The 26,485-nt window shown below is 37.3% G+C and overlaps 2 protein-coding genes across 3 annotated transcripts in view; one reads left to right on the forward strand and one right to left on the reverse strand.

Annotated features, from left to right (window-relative positions):
• The window catches only part of LOC134224404 (uncharacterized), an 81,136-nt gene that overhangs the window by 23,026 nt on the left and 31,625 nt on the right, over positions 1-26,485 (reverse strand). The window contains exon 1 of one of the 2 annotated variants that reach the window (XM_062703732.1): positions 1,530-1,707. The exons of the other annotated variant lie outside the window; for it this stretch is intronic. The gene's annotated coding sequence lies outside the window, so the exon portion shown is untranslated. Of the gene's footprint in view, positions 1-1,529; positions 1,708-26,485 lie in introns of those variants that run through there. 2 annotated transcript variants of the gene reach the window in all.
• LOC134224409 (cartilage-associated protein-like) lies at positions 9,794-21,863 on the forward strand. Its single transcript, XM_062703742.1, has 7 exons — positions 9,794-10,446; positions 10,509-10,652; positions 19,173-19,353; positions 21,000-21,125; positions 21,188-21,330; positions 21,387-21,569; positions 21,641-21,863. The coding sequence occupies exons 1-7, from the start codon at positions 9,994-9,996 to the stop codon at positions 21,713-21,715; spliced, it is 1,305 nt and encodes a 434-aa protein (XP_062559726.1). The 5' UTR covers positions 9,794-9,993; the 3' UTR covers positions 21,716-21,863.

A 26,485-nucleotide genomic window follows, 5' to 3' on the forward strand; every position in this document is an offset into this window, starting at 1 on the left:
CACGTTAAAAACTACTCATTTATATTTTTTTAGTATTTTTTACATGAGAAAAGCATTAACACCGGTAGGTGGATTAATCAGATTTTTTTATTGTAATTTTAAATGTCTTTTCACATATTTGGAATATGTATACAAAAGCAATTTTAAAGCAAACTTACTGTTATTTCAAATCGAAATGAATTGAAACTACGAGCACTTCTTCTCTTCTTCTTCTTATATGGCTCTACATTCCAACTGGAACTTGGCCTGCATTTCAACTTAGTATTCTATTAGCATTTCCTCAGTTATTAAATGAAAGTTTTCTATGCCGCTATTGCATGAGTATGTATCTTGTGTGGCAAGTACAATGGATACACTGGTTTTTCGTACATTTGTATGAAAATTTCAAATATTGATCATCTGTATAATACAACACTGAGTTGGCATTATCATTCGATAATTGAAAAATCGCCAATGTATGCCAATTTTTGTATGTTTACTCAATGAATAAGAATTATGTTGTGGTAAAAATGTAAAAAATGAAAAACCATTCCGAAGTACCGCTTTTTTTTTCTAGAGAAAATTGATCAATTTTTGGCGAGACTAAGTTCGCCGGATCAGCCGGGTGTAAGAAATTACAAAAAAAAAACAGATTAATCCACCTATCGTTGGTGGTGCCTTTCTCGCATTTAGTTAAGACACCAACCTTGTATGAGGCTTATATGGTTCGATGTACCATTTCTTCATAACGCAATGACCGATCGTTATCAAATTCAATAGTGATCAACAAGGATTTGTCCCCTGTCGAATAAAACTTGTTGCGAGAAAATCGGTTAAGGATTACTATACGAAAAGTTGCCTATTTTTTTAACTTTTGTGCACACACATACACACATACGTACACACGGACAGACAGACATGTGCTCAGTTCGTCGAGCTGAGTCGATTGATTCATAACACTATGGGTCTCAGAGGCTTCAATAAAAAGTTCGTTTTCGGAGTGAAATGATAGCCTTTCGGTACAACTTGGTTGTACGAGAAAGGCAAACATGTCATTGAATTATAACCACTATTAATTTGCCAATTTGCTGTGTACATGCACAATAAATATTTTATTGATAGGTGAACAAAGCAAAGTCACATTTAACTCCATTAGATTTTATTTTATTGCTAGTTCCAAACAACTTATTGTAAATTGTACACGTTTTAAAAGTCCACGTATTTTAAATGCATATTTAACAAATCAAAACATGTAGGAATTTTTCCGAACTTTTTTAAAACAATTTTCATTAGCTTCGAATGAGGCACTTTCTACACACGTCAACTTCAACTTCTCATACTATACATATAAAACTGTAAAAGAAACCGTATTTTTTTTTATTATTTTCAATTATTAGGTACCAACATTTAGATTTTTTAAATGAGAAAAAACCAATCACTTTATTTAATGTTATGAAATTGGTTTGATAATAAAGAAAAAATTGCAGTTGCGAGTGACGTCACATTAATTGCAAATTAATCTATTCCTTCGCGGAAGAATTTATACTCACTTGCTTATTTCAAACTAATTACACCTTGTTTCAGGGAAACCCATTCACTTTTACGTATAGTTATGTCACATAAATGAAGCAAAAGTGATTTAAAAACAATTTGGCTGAAATTCAGCTCTTCACTCAAAATGGTGCTTAATTTACTCAAAGTTCGTAATGTTTTGTTCGGTCTTAGCAAAACTTTAATGCGATAACAAACACAGGATGGTGTACCCGTGATAACTTAAACGTATGTTTGTGAACCTTTCGTGAGACGCATACTGTTACGCCATGGTGGATGTATTGATATGGCTGGAAATCAGCTGCTGCAAACAACGAAAGGGATAGACATTTTTTGTGTTGCTTAAATTTAATGAGAGAGAATGGGTCCAGCATATTTTCAACTCATTATTGTAATTCATGGTAATTTTTGAATGATAACTGTGTTTTATGCAGAAATTAGGGTTTATTGATATGATATAAGGCAGTAGGCAAACGCATTCTAATATAATTATTTTTATTATAAGAATTACCAACACCGATGCAATAGTAACTCCCAATGTTTACTATATCTACATAGAATGCATCCTCATGCACTGCTTTCTTGAAAATAATATATATCATCAGAATTTTCAAGGGCACTACTCGAATAAACTACTGCTCGAATTTGTGATAGGGTAAGTACGTGTTTCCGTTTTTGGTTCAGAATAAATTTGGCGAAGTCGAAGCAAAACAAAATTTGACAGTTCGTTAATGACAGTTAATGACAGTTCGTTAGAGAGCATCCATCAATTACGTGACGCTGAGATGGGGAGGGGGCTCTTGGCCGAAGTGTGACAATCCATACATTTTTTTTTTGAAATTATTCATATAAAAAGTGTGACATAGGGTGGAGAGGTTTTGAAAATGGACAATTATTGCGTTACGTCTTCTTATTCCTGTTCAGACCAACTTGTTAGATCTATTGTAGCGTTACCCTATCCTTAATGTATAAGTGCATGTCGAATTACTCCAATACTATTGAGAAGCAATGCAGTATCGGTTTCGATACAGCCTACAAAATCATTTCAAGACAAAATTTTCAAAACGACTTATCTGCTTTTGTAAACAAAGATTCAAACGACTATTTGACGAATCTGATAGCTCTCCCACGCAAACCAACACCACCAATAGGTAGGTGAAGGTTTCCGCTACCTGTTGATGGTGTTGGTTTGCGTGGGAGAGCTATCAGATTCGTCAAATCATCGATTGAATCTTTGTTTACAAAAGCAGATAAGTCGTTTTGAAAATTTTGTCTTGATTTCTAGCTAGAGAATTCAATACCAAATTTTCAAAAGGACTTATCTGATTTTATAAACTAAGATTCTAACGTGGATTTGACGAATCTGATAGCAATCTTCCACGCAAACCATAACCATCAACACATAGGTAAAGGTTTGGGCTACCTGTTGGTGGTGTTGGTTCGCGTGGAAGTGCTATCAGATTCGTCAAATCGACGTTTGAATCTTTGATTACAAAAGCAGATAAGTCGATTTGGAAATTTGGTATAGAATTTCTCGCATACCATTTCAAATAGACCTAAGTAATACTTTTTCCATGCATTAATGTGAATATTGCAATCAACAGACCAATATGAAAGCTTTTGATTGCAGTACTTAAATTAGTTCGTGAAAAAAAAATTAAATATTGAGTGTTTGGAAGAAATTTGGATGAGTGAATGAATCTTTTCAACCAAACAAAAATTATTATGTTGTTGTAGAACGTGCATATTTTTGTTTACGTCGCATTTTCTACCGTTCCGAGAGAGAATGAGAGTAAAATGTTGAGAGATTGAGTGAAATTTTGCTTAGGCCGGGAACTGGTTTGAAGTGTGCCGGAAATGCAATCGCTATTACTGAAATGAGTGCTGCACGTCGTTAATTTAAATCAAATAAAAGCTTTTTTAAACGATGTTTAGCCAGAATAGCTTTTTTTAAGCAGAAGAGAACCCTATTGTAGTATTGCACGGCCCACAAAATTCAGGAAAAGTTGCTTCCTGTTATAAATATCAATTAAATAATGCAGTCGTATGCATGTTAGGCCGGGAATGGGGTAAGAAACCCTATCGTACATAAAATTGTTACATCAATAAGTTTCTGGTAAGAAATTTATACAATTAGCTAAATCAACGTCAAGGCGGCGAATATAGTAACAATGTAAGATTAGCTGTTAAAAGTTTTTGAATGATATAGCAAAACGTTTGCGTCTGTTTTTGTTTGCTATCTTTTCAATCCAAAAACGATTGTTTCATAGGAGGATCTGGAGTCCCATAGTGTTATATACCATTAAAATCAGCTCGACGAATTGGGTCTTAAAGCCCTACCTCGTTTATGATGGCAAACGATAGTGCATCGGTCAAGAATACTTAAACCGATGCTATAAAAATTCTGGTAAAATCTAAATCAGTAAAAATAATATTTTTGTGTATAAGACATTTTGAGGTAAATTTTGTGCTGTGCAACATTTCAGAACATATATTAACTGTCAAAGGTTGAGTCAAGTGCCCTGCGGTGTTTTGCTAGTGCGTTTGTATCATATTTTTCCGTACGTCAAACAAGACCGAAAATGTCTAGGAAGCATTTTTCATCTATTTTCAAATTTCAAATTAAACAATGTTCCTTTCGATTTTTAAGTCAAAAGAAAAACTGACGCGTTCAGGATGATTAACTTCATCGTTCCCTGAAAGAAAATCGAATATCGAGTATTCATTTTAGGACCCAATTGAGCAAATTTCATTTTGTCCGTTTGTATATGAGTGATCAAACTAATCATGCAAGAACAGTTATTAAATTTTCATTTCATTTAGCCTAGCTTAAACTGACCACAGACATGGACTGGCTAGTGACTATTCATAGATATCAATGGTTGCTACTCCGTAATTGATCAGAACTGGTGTAAATGAAACTACGATCCAAGTGAATAGAGATTGGGATTTACCACCTATTCTCGAAGTACATGTTTCTGCAGTCACAAATCTAGATCAATAACTGCACCAGCCAAGTCCTTACAGTCAGTTGGGAAAGGGAGGGAATGTTAGTATGTAGTTACATATTGGTGCTTATAGAGATCGAGAATACCTCTGCCTGCATCCCCACAATACCATGGAAAGTAAGTTTTGTTAATTGGGTAGGGTAGATGAACTGGAGCATAGATCGAGGATTCACCAAGCAAAGTGATCTAGTCCATGCCACAGTTTCGAAAAACCATTGATTTGAATAAATGGCCATGATGCCCCACATACATACATACTAGAGTGGGGGTGATGATCATTTTAAATCAATCGTTTTTTCGAAACCATTATGGGTCTAAAACAACTGTGCAGAATTGAATTTGGACTCGTTTGGTTGCTTTCTTGCTTTCCGTATCGCGTCGATCGTTAAAAAATTCAATAGTGATCAACAAGGCTTTGTCCCCTGTCGAATGCAACTTGTTGGGAGAAAATCGGTTAAGAAAGTGAAAAGTGAAAAAGTGAAAAAGTGGCTAATGTTTTTCGGTTTTCGTGTGCACATACACATATACACACGGACAGACATACATTTGTTCAGCTCGACGAGCTGAGTCGATTGGTATATAACATCATATGGGTCTACGAGACTTCTATAAAAAGTTCGATTTTGGAGTGAAACGTATATTTTTGCATTTTCACTTCTAGAGGTTTCAATTCATCATAAACCAAGTGGCACATTGCGTTAAAGTATTTCCAAAAGATGCCGTACGTTGCTGGAACGTCCACTAAAATAGTTATAACACTTTGAAGATTGATTTCTCGAACCATATGAAAAAAATCGTTTATTCTGCCAACCAGTGTTGTCCTACACTCAGTGCAAAAAATTCTACTATCCGTGGACCAATAATATAACTGAGTGTTATTTAAAAATTATAGGGCTAATGGCTTATGGAAATTATTTAGAATTATGTCACAAAGTAAAAAATCCGATAAGAAGAATGATGGGTTTTGCTGGTGCTGGCAGAAACATTGATTTCTTGCATATGGTTTGAACAATCAATTTTTGAAGCGTAATATCATTTTTTGTAGAACTTCCAACTACGTACCTTCTTCAGCAAAGTCTTTGGGAAGATCCATTAATTACGTAACGCTAAAATCGAGTATTTTAACTCCTGGTCACACTTTTTGTATGAAACGCCTAAAAATTCACCCCCCCCCTCTTAGCGTTACGTAATTTATGGACGGTCCCTTTCGGCATTTTTCAGACTATATGCTATCGTATTGATTCACGATAAATTGAATCTGCTAAGAGCAAAAATATAGAAAAAGTACGTTTTCCCATCCTAATCTCCATATAAATTTAAAACGCGATGCGGAAAGCGTGGTCGCAATCAATCGATCCCATATTCTGCATAGTTGATTGGTGTCCCAAAACGATTCATAAAAACCTTGATCTCTTTGATTGGATGAAGTTTGCGTTTTTCCATATAACTGCGCCTCACTCTAATACATCCATCCATATTCCATATACATACATAAATCACCTTTATTTGTCGAACTTATTCTATTGGTGCAATCAACACTTACTGGATATTGAAGAAACCAAATAGTTAGGAAGGATTTCGAGTTTCCGCGAGGTCATTTTTTAAAATTAGTTTGAATAATCTACAAAACGCTTATTAGACCGGTAGTTCTCTACGGACACGAGACCTGGACGATGCTCGTGGAGGACCAACGCGCACTGGAATTAACCCTGCAGATGGTTAAAAGACGGTTGTTCCTTCCTACTAAAGCTAAACTGTATGCAGTGGAAGTAACTTCTCATGCAAATAATTTTAAAATAAACCTCCCATTAAATAGTGAGAGTAGCACACGGAAATTTTTGTTACTGAACATTTTTTTAGCTTAGCTAAACCCCGGGTTTGATAATTAACTGAGAATAATCTAGAGGCAAGACAAAGATGTGGATAGGGCCTCGATACATGACCAAATAACAATATTACTGTTCTTTTTCTCAAGATTATTCTCTGTGAAGGATCCAAATAGCTTGTCATGATGCTCTTGGAAAAAAACAAGAATTGTATTGAAGCCGATATTCCATTGCATCTCAATGAACAGTAATGAAATAATTCTATAGGTACTTATACACTAAGAACATGAATAATACAGTGTTGTCCCGATTTTGTCACTCCCCGATTTTATCGCGTTTTTACCCGTTTTTGTTTCCCCAAAAAAATGAAAATTTGGTTCATTCTTTTTATTTTTGTGAATAATAAGGCAAACAACAATGATTTTCATGAAATTATTTTCACCGCCTATGGATTATTATGAATCATTTCTGTCAGTGCCTGTCAAGAATTTTGTAAGCATTTTCGACAATAAATAACGGCTACCGTTCACGCATTTTGCCTTTTCAAGGCATAAAATGATTCATATTTGTGAAATAATTTAAAAAAGTCTAAAATATTTTTTTCTCGATTTTACCATATTTCCTATTTAATCATTACTTATTAACCAAGGGGGTAATACAATCGGAATATTTCTGTACTGCAATCGATCAAACAGCTTGTCGCAGTGACACAACTAAACAGGAGCATTACTCCAAGTGCTGATATCCAAAAATCTTCCAAGAAAAGATGAGATGAGTGTCTCAGCGAAATTCAGTAAAAATGTTCGGAATAATTAAGATGTATTTCTAATGGCATACTCAGAAGAATCTTTTGGGAACATTTAGAAGAATTTCTTGGGGAAAATCCTTCGGTGGGGTTTGAACCCACGACCCCAGTTTGCTAGACAGGAGCTTTCCCTACTAACCTACGCATACCCTTTGTCGTCCTCCGACCTCTGGGAAAGCAGTTTGGAGAATGAATTGCAAGTGTTCCCCAAACCCACCGGAAAAAGTGGCTTCTTCTTCTTTCAATACATTTCTCGTACTAAATCTTTCATATGTTATGCATATTAGGGTGGCTCAAATTAGTATGGAAAAAACTTTGTTCAATTTTTTTGATGGGCCGGCCTCTTATTCGGTTCTATTTGATGCCCTGATGCTCTGGACAGAATTTCAGCCAAATCGGTCAACGTTTGGGCAGTACTAAACTCGTTGGAAGTTTATATGGAAAAATGTATGCAGAAACATCCAAAAACAGTAAATTGCAGCTGGACTACACAACTTACGATTACTATGATGCTCATTCAGATCTTGGAGAATTTAATACAGAATGTTATGCAGAAAACCGCGAGAAGATTCGAGTTTGCCCGGCTAAGTTATTAGCATTTCTCTGCAGTGGGGTTTGAGCAAATTTCGTTTCTTTTACCTTTGAAAAGAAATAATTTCACCCCTACAACACTCCAGTATAATGCTAATATCTTTGCGTAATAAACTCTAATCTTCTCGCGATTTCCAGCATAACATTCTGTATTATAAATTGTGCCGTCCAACTGCAAATCACTGTTTTTGGATGTTTCTGCATACATTTTTCCATATAAACTTCCAACGAGTTTAGCACTGCCCAAACGTTGACCGATTTGGCTGAAATTTTGTCCAGAGCATCAGGGCATCAAATAGAATCGAATAAAAGGGCGGCCCATCAAAAAATTTGAAAAAATGTTTTTTGAGCCACCCTAATGCATATGCAGCAATCGAGTTTTCAAACATAGTAATTTGAGCACTGTTTGTTCAGTAAGAAATCACGTTTCTTTATAACGCCCTTTGAACGCTGTTTGTGGCGTTGTTTTCAAATTGACGAACAGACATAACACTTAGGAAATTCTCATGATCCGCTGACTTACTGGTCAATTTAAAAAATATTAGCTAGCCAATCGATCGCTCGTAGGTCGTAGCGCGTATCAGATTTGCTAGAGTTTTACGTTTCCTCACTACAGCCGTCTGATTCGTGATGTCGTTAGTAGTTAGGACGTGTGTATTAGAGTGGGGCGTCATGGTCATTTTTTCAAATCAATGGTTTTTCGAAGCCATTCTGGGTCCTGAACAACTGTGCAGAATTTGGGATCGATTGGTTGCTTCCTCGCTTTCCGCATCGCGTTTGAAGTTTGTATGGAAATTAGTATGGGAGAACGTATATTTTTGCATTTCTACTACTAGAGGCTTCAGTTCATCGTAAACCAAGTGGCACATTGCGTTAAAGTATAAACCAAAGGATGCCGAAAAACTTTGCTGAAGAAGGCACGTTGCTGGAACGTCTACGAAAAAAGTTATAACGCTTAGAACATTGAGTGTTCAAACCATATGCAAAAAATCGTTTATTCTGCCAGCACTGCCGTACTACGTAGGTAGACCAATAATTTAACTGAGTGTTATTTCAAAATAATTGATCTTATTGGGCTTTAGAGCTAATGGGAGCTATCTGGAATCATTTCACAAAGAAAAAAATCCTACGAGAAGGAAGATGGGTTTTGCCCTTCGAGAACCATAGGTTGTCCGGTAGTGCTGGCAGAAACATTGATTTCTTGCATATGGTTTACATAATCAATTTTCGAAACGTAATAACATTTTTTGTAGACCTTCTTCGGCAAAGTCTTTCGGCATCTTCCAGACTAGATGCTAACATATTGAGTCACGTGATTGATGATAAATTGAAGCCGCTAAGAGCAAAAATGTAAAAAGTACGTTTTCCCATACTAATCTCCATGTAAATTTAAAACGCGATGCGTCATGCGAGGTTGCCATCAATCGAGCTCATATTTTGCACAGTTGATTGGGGTCCCAAAACGATTCAGAAAAACCTTGATCTCACTTGATCGGACGAGGTTTGCGTTTTTCCATATAACTACGCCCGTTGTGTATGTCGTTAGTGCGTAGGACGATGAATTTGATGAGTGAATGCTCAATGTGTTATGTCTGTTTGTCTGTGATTTCAACATATCGATTTCGCAGATCACATCGCTTTCCAAAGTAAACCCTTTCCCCCTTTTCTATAAATAATATTGTTTCTCAAAAAAGCAGAATTCTAAACGATTATATGATGACCTTAAGGATGTGGCCGACGTCATTTTTAACATGGTGAAAGTTGCTAATATCCGCTTAAAATAATATAAGCTTAAGTCAATATTGACTTAAGCTTATATTATTTTATTTTGTTGAATTGAGGTAATTACGCTTTAATCTATGTAAAGTGCAAAATTAGCCATGAGTTAAACAAAGGCACAGCAACCCTAGAGAAGTTTACGCAGGAATTCAAAATTCGAGCAGCTATCACGATTATTAAAATTCAAATAAAGACACGCGTTAAGCATAATTAGAACTAGCATTTACTACCAAGCCGCGTGTCACATTGTTTCAGTGCTAATCACTAACACACGTAAATCGGCGACGACCAAGCGTAGCGAACGATACTCGATCGTGCACTGATTAAAACGAACGGAACGAAGATGGAAACATCTGGTTTCATATGATCACAGTTTTGACCGGTCCGGCAAGGAAGTAACTTTCGATTTCAATGCATACGACTCGTTAATTATTGTTGATACCATCTGCTTGAAATGTTGCTGAAGTGTATATTAGTGTTTACAATTCTACTCAAAATAGCACATTCAACTGTAGAGGAACCTGATACAAACGATCAGTCGGTTTCATTCATAGACCTCTATGAACGAGGAGTTCAAAGTTACTTGTCGAACGAGTTTGATGATTGCGTATACTTTCTAGAATTTGCGCTGGACAAGTACAAAAATTACTATGAAACTACAGCTAACTGCAGAATTGAATGCGAGTACAGGAGTAGAGATGTTAAAAACAGAGGTGATTTTTTACACCCCAATGATGTGGAAAACTTGAACTTTTATGAACTGATTTTGAAACGAACTCTGTGTCTCACAAAATGCCGTAAAAGAAATACAAATTATCTGCCGTTCGAAGGTGATTTTGATAATTACTTCATGGATATATTCAAAAACAGGGAAGCATACTCTTATCTACATGTGTGCTACACAAAAGTAAGTTAAGTGCTGTTATTCCTATATGTGCATCAGTTCTATATTCTATGGAATAATTTCAGACAAAGCAAATCACATTAGCTGCATCCGCCGCTTTGACTTACATGGTTAAGCATCCCGGCGAAGAGATGATGAAGAAAAATTTTGAACTTGCTATCGAGAAACCAGGCGTCGACAAGGAAGCGATCGTTGATTTGGAGGAGAAGGTACGAATAAAAATAATCTACTTTCTATCCCTAATGATATTCCATAAAGCAATAACTTATTGTTCCATAAATAAGATTAAGCCGAAATGTATCGATAAATTCACAAATTTCAGAAATGCACCCGCACATTTAGTTCCATTACACTCAGCATAAATCTCAGATTGACCATCATTTCCGAGCATTTTGCAAAAAAAAGTTCAATTGATCTTCATTCTTTTCTTTATTCTTTTCTTTATTAGGAGCAGGAAAAGCACGATTGAGTGGAACGAACTGTTCTTCCTCAAACGGGCGTAAAAACCTCATCTTCTTTTGCATCCTAATGATACATACAATATTTGCTTAAATTTAATTAACTTAACCCTAACAACTGACTTCTGACTTCTTGTGCCAAAAGGATAATAGATAATCTCTTGCGAAGAGTAGATCGGGAAATATGGAAGTCGAATGTGTGTGAACAGATGTTGAATACCCTACACATATTTGAAATAGGTTCAAAGTGACCATAATTAGTTCTGGAAGTTTGAATATGTAAAAACGGATGTGAGCGGAGGTGACTAGGTATATTGAATTTTAGGAAGGCTAACAAGAATGGGCAATTAATTTTGGACTGTAATAAATCAGAAACGAACAGCGATTTTGCAATTTTTCGACGAACACTCAAAAGCTCCAATCCTATGAATTTGCAGCGATCTTCATAACGAGGGAGATTCAAAGGATTATCCCACGGCAGATAACGTAACGTAAATCTGACAAACCTACGTTGTACTGATTCAATACGGAGGATACTATTCTGATAATAAGGTGCCCAAACAATATCGACCTAACCAACGAGCAGTAAAGAGCCTTAAGATATTGAAAGTTTTTAGCAATGCGGAATATAAACCCGAGCGTTTTCGAGGCTTTGGAACATGTATAGGCAATGTGCTCTTTGAAGGATAATTTGTGGTCCAATAAAACAACCAAATTTTTGATAACAGATTCTCTTGTAAGGATTACATATCCAATTTTATAATCAAATTTAAAATCTGAATGTATTTATCGACATTAAGCTTCATTTGATTGATCCGACACCATTCAACCCTGACTTTCCAGGTTTTTACAGGTAGTCGACACCCTACCCGGGCAGAAGCCATGAACAACATAACAAAACATGATATGGACTTGATTGATATAAGAGATAAAAGAACAGGCATCAATATCAAAAATTGGCTCCGAAATATCATTTAAATATCAAAATATGCTATGGATAAGAACAAGCTAATAGCACTTGATATTGATCACTTCTTACAAATAACATAACATGATTTCCTCATGATATTTTAGTGCAAAATATTGATATTGTCGCTTGATCTTTGATCTCTTAAATCAATCATGTCCAGATCTCATTTTGCTATCTTATCAAGATTTGATATTATTGAGCTATTTTTCTCTGCTCGGGTACTGTTGCATAAGCCAGCGCATTCGATTTGAAGTTTGCTTAGCTTTCGGTTGATTTATTAGGAGCTGAATTGTGTATTTTTGGATTTATTGATCGAATCGTATCAGCCGAACACTATATAAAAGTTCGTTTAATCAGCATACAATATTCTGTGAAATTGTTCTGTACCATACCAACTGCCGTCTTTGCAATTCTGAGCTCAATCGAGCAATAAGAACCAATTTCCAGATCGAATGAGTGACGGAGGTGTATTTTCCTATATATTTTGGCAGAAATCCCCATACAAACTTCAAATCGAATGCGCCAGCTTATGCAACAAGCGATTGAGCTGAAATTTTGAGAGATTGGGGGTGCCCCATGGAATTCGACCACTTTTTGTTTCCTGGGCCAGTCTAATGGGCAGCCTATACCCAACCGGTGACTGTTAGATTTTCTAACAATTATGTATAAGAACCAGGGATTGATATCAAAGGGAATGAAAAAGTCTCTCACCTATCATCTCTGTATACATATATATACGATATGTAGCAACCGTGAGAGACTTTTCTCGCAAGCTGTCATGATAAAGAACTGATTCGGATGCCTATACCCCATGATAAATTTCTTTTAAAAAGCTCCAAACGCAGGGACCACTGGTTCTGATGATGCATTTCAACTTGCTCTACACAGCTGTGCGGAGCACATAAAACGACTCTAGTGAAAACAGATACGTTATGGTGTAGAGTAGAGTGGGGCAAGAGTGCGCGTGGGGTAAGAGTACGTTTTCGATTTTTCGAATAAAAAAAGATAAACTAGCAGCACTGCATCAGTTTGACAGGTATTCTGGCCAACTATTATCATGTGTAATTGTAAATGATTTGAATAAACAAAAAGGGAGATATGGAGTTAGATAACTTTTTGATCATTTTGCTAAAATAAATTGGATTTCCGCAACTAGTATTTCATTACCATATATACGTTCAATCAGGTGAACATTATACCATTTCGATAACCTATTGTATAGAGTACTTTATGGTACAGAACACCAATCCGGTTGGTTTTCCAAGAAGTCAAAACCATTACTTGAATATTTTTTGGGACTGTGGGGTAAAAGTACGCAGGAACCGGTGGGGCAAGAGTACGCATATGAATCTTCAAGTTATGATGTCAAACCCGTATCTCCGGCCGAAATAAGACTTCTTCCAAATCGTAAAGATCCACAACTAAGAAAAATGGGACAGAATTTGAAATTATCACAAGTTTTTAGGATAAGTTGAAGTAATTCGTTGTTAGAAAGGACTTAGCGAACAAAGCACTGAAGCGAAATAATGAAATTGTATTAGGACTTGTTGTACAACAAAACATAGTACGAAAACACAATTTCATCTAAATAATAATTTCATTTAATCAAAAGAAACATTCATAAATTACGCAACGTTTGGCTGGGAGGGGTTGCGAGATGTGTGAGGATCCATATAATTTTTAGGGGATTCATACAAATAGTGTAAGATAGGGGGGGAGGGCTGATGAAATAGTCAAATTTTACGTTACGTGATTGGTGGACTTTCTTTAAGGAAAATGCTTTTGTATACGCCACGCGTAACCTGATATATATTATTACCTCTGTAGTTTTATGTATATATAAAAAACAATGATTTTTCGTATGAAAGTGCACATTTTTAGGACCCCCTCCCCCTTTAAGAGTTACGTAATCTTTAAACATTCCCTGATATATGCTCATTAAACATCAATTAAATGTTATTAACTCTTATTTGTGTTAATATATACTTAAAGCACATGATTGGATAAATGCGTACTCTTACCCCACCCGATGCGCACTTTTACCCCACCGGTGGGGTAAGAGTGCGTTTTTCACTTGTCTTGCAATAAGGGTTCTACTAAAAAGAATCTCAATAATTTCAATATTTTTTCAACTGGGTAACATAAAGGAATAGTATATGAATCATCGACAATGATTTGATATGCAGAAGCTTGCTTCATAAGGGCCACACGATCGATTGAAAACTAAGTGCGTACTCTTGCCCCACTCTACTCTATAGATAATAAGCTTATATGACAGGAAATAATGGCTCAAGGTTGGAATACACATTCAATTATATCCTTTACATTTTCTAGAACATCAACAGACATGATAAATTGTTTTGGGATATTTTGTTCTGAATTGTTCTTGAGTTTAGAATAAGCGATCTACAACCACGACACTAACTTTTCAGTTACTCGAAGCACCGATATGTGTTCAACCTAATCCATTACATCTTCTGGAAGATCAATAGACATCGCAAGATAGGTGTGGGATATACTAGATCATCGAGACTATCCTTGAGTTCAGAACTTGCAGTTTACAACCAGGACACTAGTTTTATGTCGTCAGTCAAAGTATGTAGCATCTTCTTGTAGATCAACTAACATTGAGTGATATTCTGTGTCATACAAGCCCCGATCTCAAGAACAGTTCGGATGACGCAGTGTATTCCAAAACTATCTTACGAATCTGATATTCCAGGACATGCTATGGTAATATATACATATCTGAACATTACTTATGGATCCTGTACACCTCCGGTGGTGCAAAGGGCCGACTTGAAAGATCTCCATCCTGAGCGATGCCCGGCTATCGCTTTAACCTGTTGCCAGGTTAGATTTCGGTCGACTTCTTTTATTTCTTTATTGAGGCTTCGCCGCCATGAGCCTCTGGGTCTGCCTCTGCTGCGATGTCCCGCTGGGTTCCAGTCTAATGCTTGCTTACAGATTTCGTTTCCGCCCCTACGTAGAGTGTGGCCGACCCAGCCCCACTTCCGATCCCGAATTTCTGTTGCTATCGGCCTCTGGTGACAACGACGATGGAGCTCGTTGTTTGAGATCCAGTTGTGAGGCCACCAGGCCCGAATTATATACCGCAGGCATCTGTTAATGAACACCTGCAGCCGTTGAGTGTTCTCCACTGATACACACCATGTTTCGCTAGCGTATAACAGCACAGATTTCACGTTAGAGTTGAAAATTCGTATTTTGGTGCGTTCACTTATCTGCCTGTTTTTCCAGATATTTCTTAAACTCGCAAAGGCAGCCCTTGCTTTCTTGATCCGTGCGCCTATGTCGATCTTGGTACCGCCGTCTGACACCATTTGGCTACCAAGATATTGGAAGCTTTCAACATTCTCCACTGGTTGCCCGGCTACTGTGAAACTGGAAGGAGTCACCGTGTTTACATTCAACGATTTGGTTTTGTTGACGTTGATGACTAAACCTGCCGAGGAGGAGCGATCGGCAAGGTCGTTGAGCTTACTCTGCATATCAGAGCGCCGTTGCGCGAGTAGTGCAACGTCATCCGCCAATTCGAAGTCGTTTAGGTGCTCCATGGTTATAGGCTGCCATAACAGCCCGCGGTTTGGTTCACGGTCAATCGCATCTACCAGAATCTCATCGATTACGATGAGGAACAGTAACGGTGATAGAATACATCCTTGCCTCACACCAGCTACGACCCGGATAGGGTCGGACAGGACCCCATTGTGCAGCACTCTACACGAAAAGGCCTCGTACTGTGCTTCGATGAGGCCGATGATTTTCTCAGGAGCCCCCTTGCGTCTCAGGGCGCCCCACATATTCTCGTGATTGAGACGGTCGAAAGCTTTTTCGTAGTCAATGAATACCAAGTAAAGGGACTCTTGGAATTCGTTAACCTGCTCCAAAATGATGCGGAGCGTGACAATATAGTCCACACAGGATCTTCCGGCACGGAATCCGGCTTGCTGCCGCCGGAGAGTCGCATCGATCTTCTCCTGAATCCGGGCTAGGATAATTTTGCACAGAACTTTGAGAACGGTACACAGCAACATAATGCCTCGCCAGTTATCGCATACAGTCAGGTCACTCCTTTTGGGCACCTTCACTAAGATACCTTGCATCCAGTCGACCGGGAAAGTTGCGGTGTCCCAGATATTACGAAATAAACGATGCAGTAGTTGAGCGGATGTCATGGGGTCAGCTTTGAGCATCTCGGCTGATATGCGGTCGACCCCTGGGGCTTTATTCGATTTCATGCTTTGGATGGCTGTTTGAATCTCTAGCAGTGATGGAGCTTCGGTATTGACACGTGTTATACGTCGGATCCTAGGCAGATCATGCCGAGGTGGTGATGGCCTGGTTGGCACTTGAAAAAGTTGTTCGAAGTGCTCGAACCAGCGTTTCAGCTGGTCAGTTGGGTCGGTCAATAACTGATCATTCGCGTCTTTCACAGGCATCGTTGCATTCATCTTCGCCCCGCTTAAGCGTCGTGAGATATCGTAGAGGAGGCGAATGTCCCCGGTTGCGGCGGCTCTCTCTCCTTCGTCGGCCAGAGAGTCTGCCCACGCTCGCTTGTCCCGTCGACATGAGCGTTTTACTTCCTTCTCAAGAGCCGTGTATCGTTGACGGGCTAAGACTTTGGCTCCTCTGGTTTTCGATCGCTCTATCGCGACTTTGGCTTCTCTTCGCTCCTCTATCTTCCTCCAGGTCTCATCGGTGATCCATTGTTTTCTCTGGGTGCGTAGTTCGCCCAGATTGTTCTCGCTGGTGGCGATGAAGGCATTCTTGATGGCGGTCCATTGGTCTTCCACGCTACCACCTTCCGGAATATCTGCAGCACGCGTCTCCAGTTCTTTAACGAAGGACCGTTTCACCGTGGCATCTTCCAGTCGGCGTGTGTTGAATCGTCGTCCAACTCTTTCCTCCTGCCGACGAATCCGCGCAATGCGCAGGCGTATTTCGCCGATGAGGAGGTGATGATCAGACGCGATATCGGCACTACGTTTATTCCGTACATCAAGAAGGCTCCGTTTCCATTTTCGGCTGATGCAGATGTGGTCGATTTGATTTTCTGTAAAGCCGTCACGGGAGACCCACGTGACCTTGTGAACCGGTCGATGAGGGAAGAGCGATCCCCGATCACCATGTCGTTATTACCACAAAATTCTGCGAACAGCTCTCCGTTTTCGCTCATTTCTCCGAGACCATGGCGTCCCATAATGCGCTCATGGTTCGAGTTGTCGGATCCGATCTTCGCATTGAAGTCGCCCAAACAGATCTTGATATCACCCTTCGGAATTCTATCTACGACGGCATTGAGTTGACTGTAGAAGTTCTCTTTGTCTTGCAGATCGGCAGCATCGGTTGGCGCATAACATTGGATTATAGTAAGGTTTCGGACCCGTGTTCTAAATCTGGCAACGATTATCCTTTCACTTATAGGTTCCCACTTCATAAGCGCAGAGTGTGCCTGAGCGCTTAGTAGGAAGCCAACTCCGCGATGCCGGGGAGCGTGTTCACCTCGTAAACCAGAGTATAGCAGAACTTGTCCCGACGGCGTTCTGTGTTCTCCAAAGTTTGGCCAACGGACTTCACTCAGTCCCAGGATCTCAAGCTTCATGCGGCGTGCCTCATTGGCAAGTTGTGCCAATTTACCCTGCTGGGCTAGGGTTAAAACGTTCCATGTTCCTATTCGTGTCCGTTGTTTCGCGCTAAGAGTCGTCGCCGTAAAATCAGTCCGTATTCTTTCATTATCGGATTCTCGAACAAATTGATGTTTCGGGAACAGTAGGTTGTTGGCCCAAGGTTCCCTATCCACCGGGATGGGGCTGCCATCTTAGGTATAGCTTCCGGGGAATAGCATTTCATACTCAGCCGCTGGATGCCAGAACAGACGCTGTTGGAGCCGCACCTCCTTGGTGGACAGACGCTCGATCAGTCGGGTCAAATTTGTTTAAAGTCCCACCCAACACCAGGACTAGGCTAGTGCGCTTTGAGCGGCACACGGTCGCTTTGATAGGGCCTGCTTGGGGACACATGCAGCTTTTATAGAAGTTCAACAGAGCCCACTGTCGAACCCCACCACATCCTAGGCAGACCCCACAGTACGCACCCTCTCACTCTAGCTGATGTCAGAAGGACAACAGTGCCCAGGCTGCACTACCAGCTAAGTACGCAACCCTTAGCTGGCGGTCAATTGTCATCGGAAGACCCGTGGAAGCGTGAGTATTGGAACTTGTGAGGACCAGAGCTATGTTAGGCGCCCCTTCCCGGATGTCAACTCACCATTTCGCAGCCCATATCTGAACATTGATTATCAAAAAATCTTTTATAGCACCTGTAGATCACATGTCTCGAACTTAAGAATAGTTTGGATGACCCAGAATATCCCAGAAATATCGAGCAGGGTTGAATGCGAAACTTTTGATAACGATAAAAGCCGCAGCTGTAGATCGTCGTAAACTCAAGCGTAGTTTGTACTTTGGATGGTCTAGGACGTCCAAAGAAAAAAGTAGTTTAGTGTTTGTCACGGTAACACTACGGCTACATTCGAATTAAAATGCTATTTTGGAACAGCATAGTTCATTGCTACTGTTTCTGTTTTTGAACTCTACTGTGTTCATGATGTTCTAGGTTGTCGCAAGGCTTCAATTGCCCATGCCTGACACTTTTCCCTGATAGGGTAGTTGATTTCAAGCATTTCAGCTGAGGACAGTGTTTACGATTTTTTACAATAATTTTTTATTTTGGATTTTTGGTCATATATCCCTTGGACCAGAAGGATTAGGATGGATTGAATTTTATTTTCCAATGCATTAGAAAATCCATTTCAGACAAGTTAAAGCTCTATAATAGAGCCTATATTCTATATTACGGGTTTCTTACTACTCAGTGAAATTTACGCATTTTAAACCCAATACGTGCACTTAGTGGAAGCACGTGGATCAAAAACTTTGGGGGGGAAATTGTGGAATCTCAAAGAACCTCGGATGAACTAAAGAAGTGGGAATTCAAATTATGTCTAACGTCCATTATGCCTAACATACATTATGTCTAACGTAATTATACCTAACACACTCCATGCATAAACTCGCACTCTACACCACCCACATACCTCCCCATTTTCCCAATGACAGTTCCATCCCACCTATTACCGTCTGCTAAGGATAGAGAGTATGTGATCCAAATTTGGTTGAAATCGGCAAAGGGGTTCAGAAGTTACACTGATTTGATCAATGGCCTGTCGCCGGGAATACCTACCTGCCTAAATATGCACTATTATAATATCGTTTCAGAAATTTGTCAAGCTCTTCGTTGCTGGTATACTGGCGATAAACGACAAGGAATGGGATAAAGTCATTTCGTTCTTGGAGAGTTCGATAATGCAATTTATATATGACGAGAATCAGTGTCGAGCGTACTGCGAGGGGGAATTCGATCACGGTTTTATGCCAGACTTTGTTTCTGCCATTGCAAGTAAGTAGGATTACACACTACACAGCGAAAAATATTGGACATTCTCAAGTATTGATGAGTAAAAAATAAACTGTAAATAACATAAAACAGACCTTTTAAATTTGACAGAAAAGCTTTTTACTGTTACCTGAATATTTTTTGGTCCAAGCCTTCAAGGAATGTCATCATTTAAGAAGCATGCAATCAGGTACTTATTATTTGGTCAACTAGCGTCCACGAACGTATCTTTACCGACTTCCAAACCCATTTTAACAACATTGAATTCTTTGCATATAAAACTAAAAAACTAGATAGTCGATCTCATTTTCCCACAATTATTTCGAATACCTAGGCATATATGCATCATGGAATAGATCACTTGAAGACTACATTTTGTGATTAATAGAAAAGAAAAGAAACTGTGAAAAGCTGTGAAAAAAAACAAACTGCTACCACTTACAAAGCCTATAAATAACGTTTAATTAGTAGACAGTAGGTTATTTTATTTCTTACATTGATTTTTGTCAACCAACTATTTTGATGTACCTACTGATGAAAATGATCGTGCTGAAACATTTTTTGGAAGCAGAAGAAAAATACCAAACCCTCAAGTTATTCCATATATAAGACATTTGACTTTATTTTTTTATGGGTAAGGGCGGTATTCATGAACAAAAGCATGAAACTCTTTCATTACACTGGGAAAGCAATACGAATGGTATATTAGAGTGATTCAAATTTTGACTTTTTCGCTCCCCTATGCTTAAACAATTAGTTTTGTCATTTCAATAGACCTCCTAAAGTTTTAGCTAATTTGGATGCAATTTGGTTGTGCACGCGTCGTCTGAAGATTAGCATAGCATAGTTACGGTGTACTTCGTAGTTTGGACTCTAGGGATACCCATTTCTTTTTTTTATTGTCTTTATTAATGAGGTTTTCGGCCCTTGACCGGTTCACCTCATGTAGAGAGATAGTGATATTCATGTTTTTCTTTTGAAATCCTTATTCAAATTGCTATCAGTGACCGTGGTAGATCTTACACCGTATGTGCACGCGTCGTCTGAAGATTGTATGGAAATTGCAATGGAAATCACCACTTACGTGAAAGAATGTTTCATGAGGTGGCCCATAATCTCTTTGAATATGATCTATACTTCAGCTTTATAGAATGCTTCCTAAGCTGAAAGTCAGTGGTTGTTGCGAAACAATCTGACTGTTGTACGCAGAGTTATAAAGAAAACAAAAATTCTCATTATTGATATTGATGTTATTCTTTTACATGTTAAATTGAATTTCCCACCATTCGGTTTTTCCGCAGTAACTTTTCATGCCAGCATCAAATCGTTTCGCAACAAAGACAATCTGTTTCCTTGCTAAATTGTCTATAATAGCAGTGAATTCATGTATATTAGAGCTTACTGGGCAACGCTGCGGAACGGTTTTCCACAAACATTACTGTTTTCATAGTAATTTTCATACAAAGTTCAAACTGCATGTGCTCAGTCAAATTACAACCAAATTAGCTAAAAATTTGGGAAGATTATTTTAATAGAAAATGCCATCGTTTAAGAATGGGGGAGCAAAAAAAGTCAAAATTTGAATCACTCTAATGGTATATGCACATAATGAATTGGGAAATCTAAACAGTATTTGTTTTTTATTCTAGACCATTTCACAAATGTATTGTATTGCAAAATTAATTGCACTCGAGAGATGGGTATGGTACGCGGAAAGTATTATCACAATCTCTTTGCCGGACATTATCAATATCTACAAATGGCGTATTACGAAGGTAAAGGTGAAAGTATTCTCCAAGTGTAGAAAAATTCAACCGATTATGTGTGCTCGTTTCAGCTGGAAAACTTGAAGAATCTTATCGATCCGGTGTAAGCTTTCTGTTGTTCAACAAAGATGATATTGACATGTTGGACAATTTGAAAATGATCGAAAGGGAAGCCAAAGGAATCATGAATGAAAGTTTCTTCAAAGTTCGCAGGGTATAATAGTAATTGAGTATTTAGTAATTTATATTGACATACTATAAACGTCGTAGGAAGCCAGTGAGTATTACAACAGAAACTCGTACGAAGATAAATTGTCATCATACATCAAAACAGAGTTTGATAAGCTTTCAATTGATGATAATGTGCACATAGATGAATTGACCGAAGAAGAATCAAATGAGAAAAGTGTAAATGGAACCGACGATGATACTGATGACATCGGAGAGGACGAGGTAAGCGTGATATTATCTTATCCCATATGGGACCCTGAGAATTGCTCAACTAATTGCAATAAACGTTCCAGGAAAGTGAAAATGTACTTCAAGAAGACATGATTTACCAAACTAAAAATAATGGATATCAACGTGATGAGCTTTAAGTGTCATGTCATGTGCCATAGTAGAAACTAAGTGTATATAGCATAATGACAAATTCAAATTAATACTCTAACCTACTGAACATTCGACCATTTCATACTTATAGAAAACTAAAGCATAGCAAATAAAAGAATGAGACTTTTTGTTTGAGATTTATTTTTCTCCTTAATATCTCACAAACGAACAAAGGCCAAAAGACTTTAGCCCACTCAGATTTATGTTCTTATTATACAATATGCGTATGTAGTTGGTTCAATATAACAAAGGTAAAAACTGCTACTTTGTAGTTATTCTGCAAACAATCGTCCTAACGAATTTGGGTCTGAATTTTAATGTTTTTTTTGTAAGTAAGGGTTCCTCTCTCATCATTTGTTTCACTAATGTTCCTTCTAAATGTTTCGACTATTTAAATTTAATGAATATATTTACAAATTCCTGTCATTTGTGTTGATTTTTCAATTTATGCTCATTGGTTGACACAACCAAAAATCACAGCTAATCTCTAGTTATATATATTCAGCGATTTGTAGATTTTACTTACCGTCACTATCGACTGATCACCAATGTTTATCAAACAACATTGAACAGAGCCCAAAGGCAGTTTGGTCAAGAAAACCTAGTCCAACTAATGAATAATTCACGCTCGACATCTTCGTTTTCCTAGTTATATTATACAAGTCTATATAGTGAGTCTATTGTATTCCCAAACAACATTTAATTTGCTCCAAAGGTTTTTTTTAAGAATCAAGGTCACACATTTGCCTAATTAAAGTGCAAAAAAAATGTGATGGTTGTTTTCGATATGAAAATAAACATTGAACAATCAACTACAGCATTGGATCCGCGTTAATCCAGACAGTTCATGCGTTATCTCTACTCACATACACTTATCATAAATACTAATTGTATAGCTTCTAATGCTCAATTCAATAATCAATAATGAGTCATTTTTGAATAACATCGATGTCCTAGAATGTAATCAAAACTAATTATTCTTATTTAATAATAATGATTAGTATCCTGTCCCCAGTTTGCTCTGCAATCAGAGGCGTTAGATTTCAATTTCGGGTGGGATGATTTTCGATTTCCTGCGCATAGTATCGCCTTTTTTTAATCACGCAATATTTAAATTCATGAAAGCTAAAATGTATACAACTGTACAGGTGAACCACTGTGGACAGTTTTGAATCAAATGAATCAAATGATACCATTTTTGCATTCGTATATCATGAGGCTAGCACGATGATACTTTTATGCCCAGGTAAGTCGCGACAATTTCCAATCCGAAAATTGCCTAGACCGGCACCGGGAATCGAACTCAGTCACCCTCAGCATGGTTTCGCTTTGTAGCCGCGCGTCGTACCGCACGGCTAAGGAGGGCCCACAATTAAAATACTTATCAACAACATAGAAAAGGATAAAAAATTAACATCTCGTATAAAATTTGCCACATTAGAAGGAGCTTCAAAGCCGGGTTTCAGATAGTTCGTGAGGAACGGCATATGGCAACTTGGACAATTATGCAATTGTGTTAGAAATAAATGCCAAAATATCAAGTGACTAAAATAAAAAATCTCCTAAAAAAATAAAAAAATTCCGTTAAAAATTGAGAAATTACCAATAAAGAAATCTGAGTAGAAGCAATAAATACAAAATAATAACCAATGCAAAATTTTCATAAAAAAATCATAAATTTATACGAAGCAAGAACATATTAGTAGTTTATTCGGATCGGAAATATTCCTTAACTTATCAATGGATCGACCAGACAATCCCCTCTCGCTAACTCAACATCCTGTTTAATTTTTGAGTTGCAGATTTAAACTCAGGTTCTTGCGGTCATTCAAAAATCGATCAGCAGGAAAACTTACGGTGTGTAACAAATTAATTTCATTACATTCAGCTTAGCGGATATTTAAATTAGATGAATAAGACAACCGATTAAATTGTCTTCAAAAGGCGATTTTCTAATTGAATCTGGCACTTATCTGTATGTTAAAACTTGTTTCATGGTAGCCGGCTTATGAAGAAATCAAAATCGGTTCAAGGCTTAAACGGAGCTGAAGAAATCTGCTCTAACTCGCGTATCTGTACCATGTGTGAATTCACGAGAATTAAGTAACATAGCTATATTTTTAAAACAGCATGGATTGCTTTATATGTTTGCAAATCCATATAAATTTCCGCTCAAACTGTTTCATTTTCGATAACATATCAGCATAGGCATTGCTAATATTGACCTAAGCTACTTATATAAAGATTGATTTAATTTACAATTTTTAAAACTTGGCATGTAAAACGTTGCTGGAGAAAAGTTCTCAGTGTATATTTTTTACACATGGTACTGATATGTGTTAGCAACATATTAGGCAAGGATGTTAACGATCATTCAGTAATTTGCGTTCGATCATTTAGTAGTTTGTCAATAACACATTCCAGAAGCTGAATTACAAAATATGTTGTATGGTGGACTTCTAGTGCGAAGGTTTTTCTACAACTCTGCCTAATGGTTCGTTGTTTGAATTCCACTAGTAACGGAGTTATAGCTATAGTTTCAGTAACTTAGACTAAATGATAACAAAACTCCAATCATTTAGTTTGAGTTGCTGCAACTAGCGCTCTAACTCCGTTATTATTTGAATTCTAATAACGAACCATTAGGCAAAGTTGTAGAAAAACCTTCGCACTAGAAGTCCACCATACAACATATTTTGAAATTCAGCTTCTGGAATGTGTTATTGACAAACTACTAAATGATCGAACGCAAATTACTGAATGATCGTTAACATCCTTGATATTAGGTTTGATAACACATAGTTTTGACCAGATTATATAATATCATTAATCATCCAGCAAATATGTGAGTAGAAATTGAACTATCAGAATAATGTTTAATTACGTTATTTGAAACTATAAATTTATAACATTGAAAATTAACTTCGAGGAATCGTCGTAATATAAGCTGAGCTGAAATCAAATGTTCAACATGAGTTGTGTAGCAAATGTGTGACCATGATTTATATCTCAGAATCAAGATATTAGTCTACAAAACATTGGAACAAAACTCGTGATATCACTGTATTACCTGCGCAATCATCTGGTTCATTTTGAAATCAAATATTTATTTAGACCCGTCTACGGTTTTCCCGAAAACATTGAGGACAAACATAAAGAATCCTTTTTTGTTTTCTTGATCTTTCAATAATCAACACTTTCTAACATTCTTTCCGACCTGTGTTTTATATGTCGAATACATGATAAATATAAATATATAGGGTATTGATGTAGTAAGAAACGCTAAATTTATAAATATACTATGTAGCTTTTTCTGTTTGTAAGAATATGGAATACAAGACACGTAAATTTCTCAATACAGTAGTCATTTATAGGGTCAATTCATACGAATGTACAATGTTTGCATGTGTCTTCAGACTCTGATTCGATTTCAATAAACTATTGCAATATAGGCTCTCATTTTCTCGTTATATATTTTTAGCTACAGTGTTTTGAATAGTTTTCGCTTTTTTGTATTCATTCACTCGTCTTGAATAGGAGAAAAGGACATGATGAGGTATGATTTTCATGTCTTATATTTAAAAAAAATCACATCGCAGTGAACGGTTTACAGTCACTTCCATAATATTAGTGGTCAAATATTTGTGTATTTAGCAAACTATGCGAAACAAATTCAGAAGTAATAATACTGAAATTTATTATTCAAAGCTTCAAGATAAATAAATATCTACTATTTAGGACAAGCTAAACAAATAAAACAAAGTTTTAACTAGTGCTTGTGATGCTGTTTGCTTAAGTACAATAACATTGATGTTGATCTGGAAGCGCCGGCGGTTTTGCAATTTCTTAGTCTATTTTACGGAATTTTTCATAACTACTGACGGAGGAGAGCGGATCAAAGTTTTGATTTTGCTAGCTGAATTATGTCATAACTTGTCTACTTTATATTAATTAACCTGTTTTATTTGTTCTTACTATCGCTTTCGTTTTTTTTTTTATGTTTAGTGTTCATGGCGACTGGTAAAGAAACTATATATTTATGTCATGAACAACGCGAATTTTGCAACCATCGGAGTTTTGAACTGAATCAATTGAATAAAAGGGTTTTTTGTGCACAATTTCTCTGGAATGTTGAAGCTAGTAAAATATTAACGAATGATGTGATTTCAATAGTCCGCTAGATCTGTCGTTATACTTCATCGAGTTTTGCCTTGGGAGAATTGCTAAAAATATATAATGTAGTCAGAGAATTGAGGGAACGACTGTGCTGAGGCATGCGCTTAATATAAAAATTACAAAACAACAAAACTGAAAGGATACATACTTATTCGAATGCAAAGCAGTTTATGAATGCATATGATCATTAAAGAAATAAGAAACAATCTGAAACGGCGAAATAAACATGGCTATAGAAACATTACTATTCTATACATAGGAAAAGAGGAATATGTCGGCATTCTCAGTAGTGTGGCTACTGGAATAAAAAAAAAACATTTGAACTTTTCATGGATGAAGCTTATAATTCCATTCTTCAGATTGTATGCACCTTTGACCAAGTAAGCTTGATAAAAAAAAACTATCTCTGAAATGAAAACGTTACAATTACAAAATGTTTTATTTTTTCTATACTTTACACAGTGTTGCTTTTTGTCGATTTCTTGCACTATTTTTAATACCATCATTTATATATTGATTTTTTGCTGTAGTTTTGACGTTAGATATGAGGGGCTCCTTTGAAAAAAAAACCTGGTTAATCC

Source organism: Armigeres subalbatus, chromosome 3 (genome assembly GCF_024139115.2).
Source record: "Armigeres subalbatus isolate Guangzhou_Male chromosome 3, GZ_Asu_2, whole genome shotgun sequence".
Classification (NCBI taxonomy): domain Eukaryota; kingdom Metazoa; phylum Arthropoda; class Insecta; order Diptera; family Culicidae; genus Armigeres; species Armigeres subalbatus.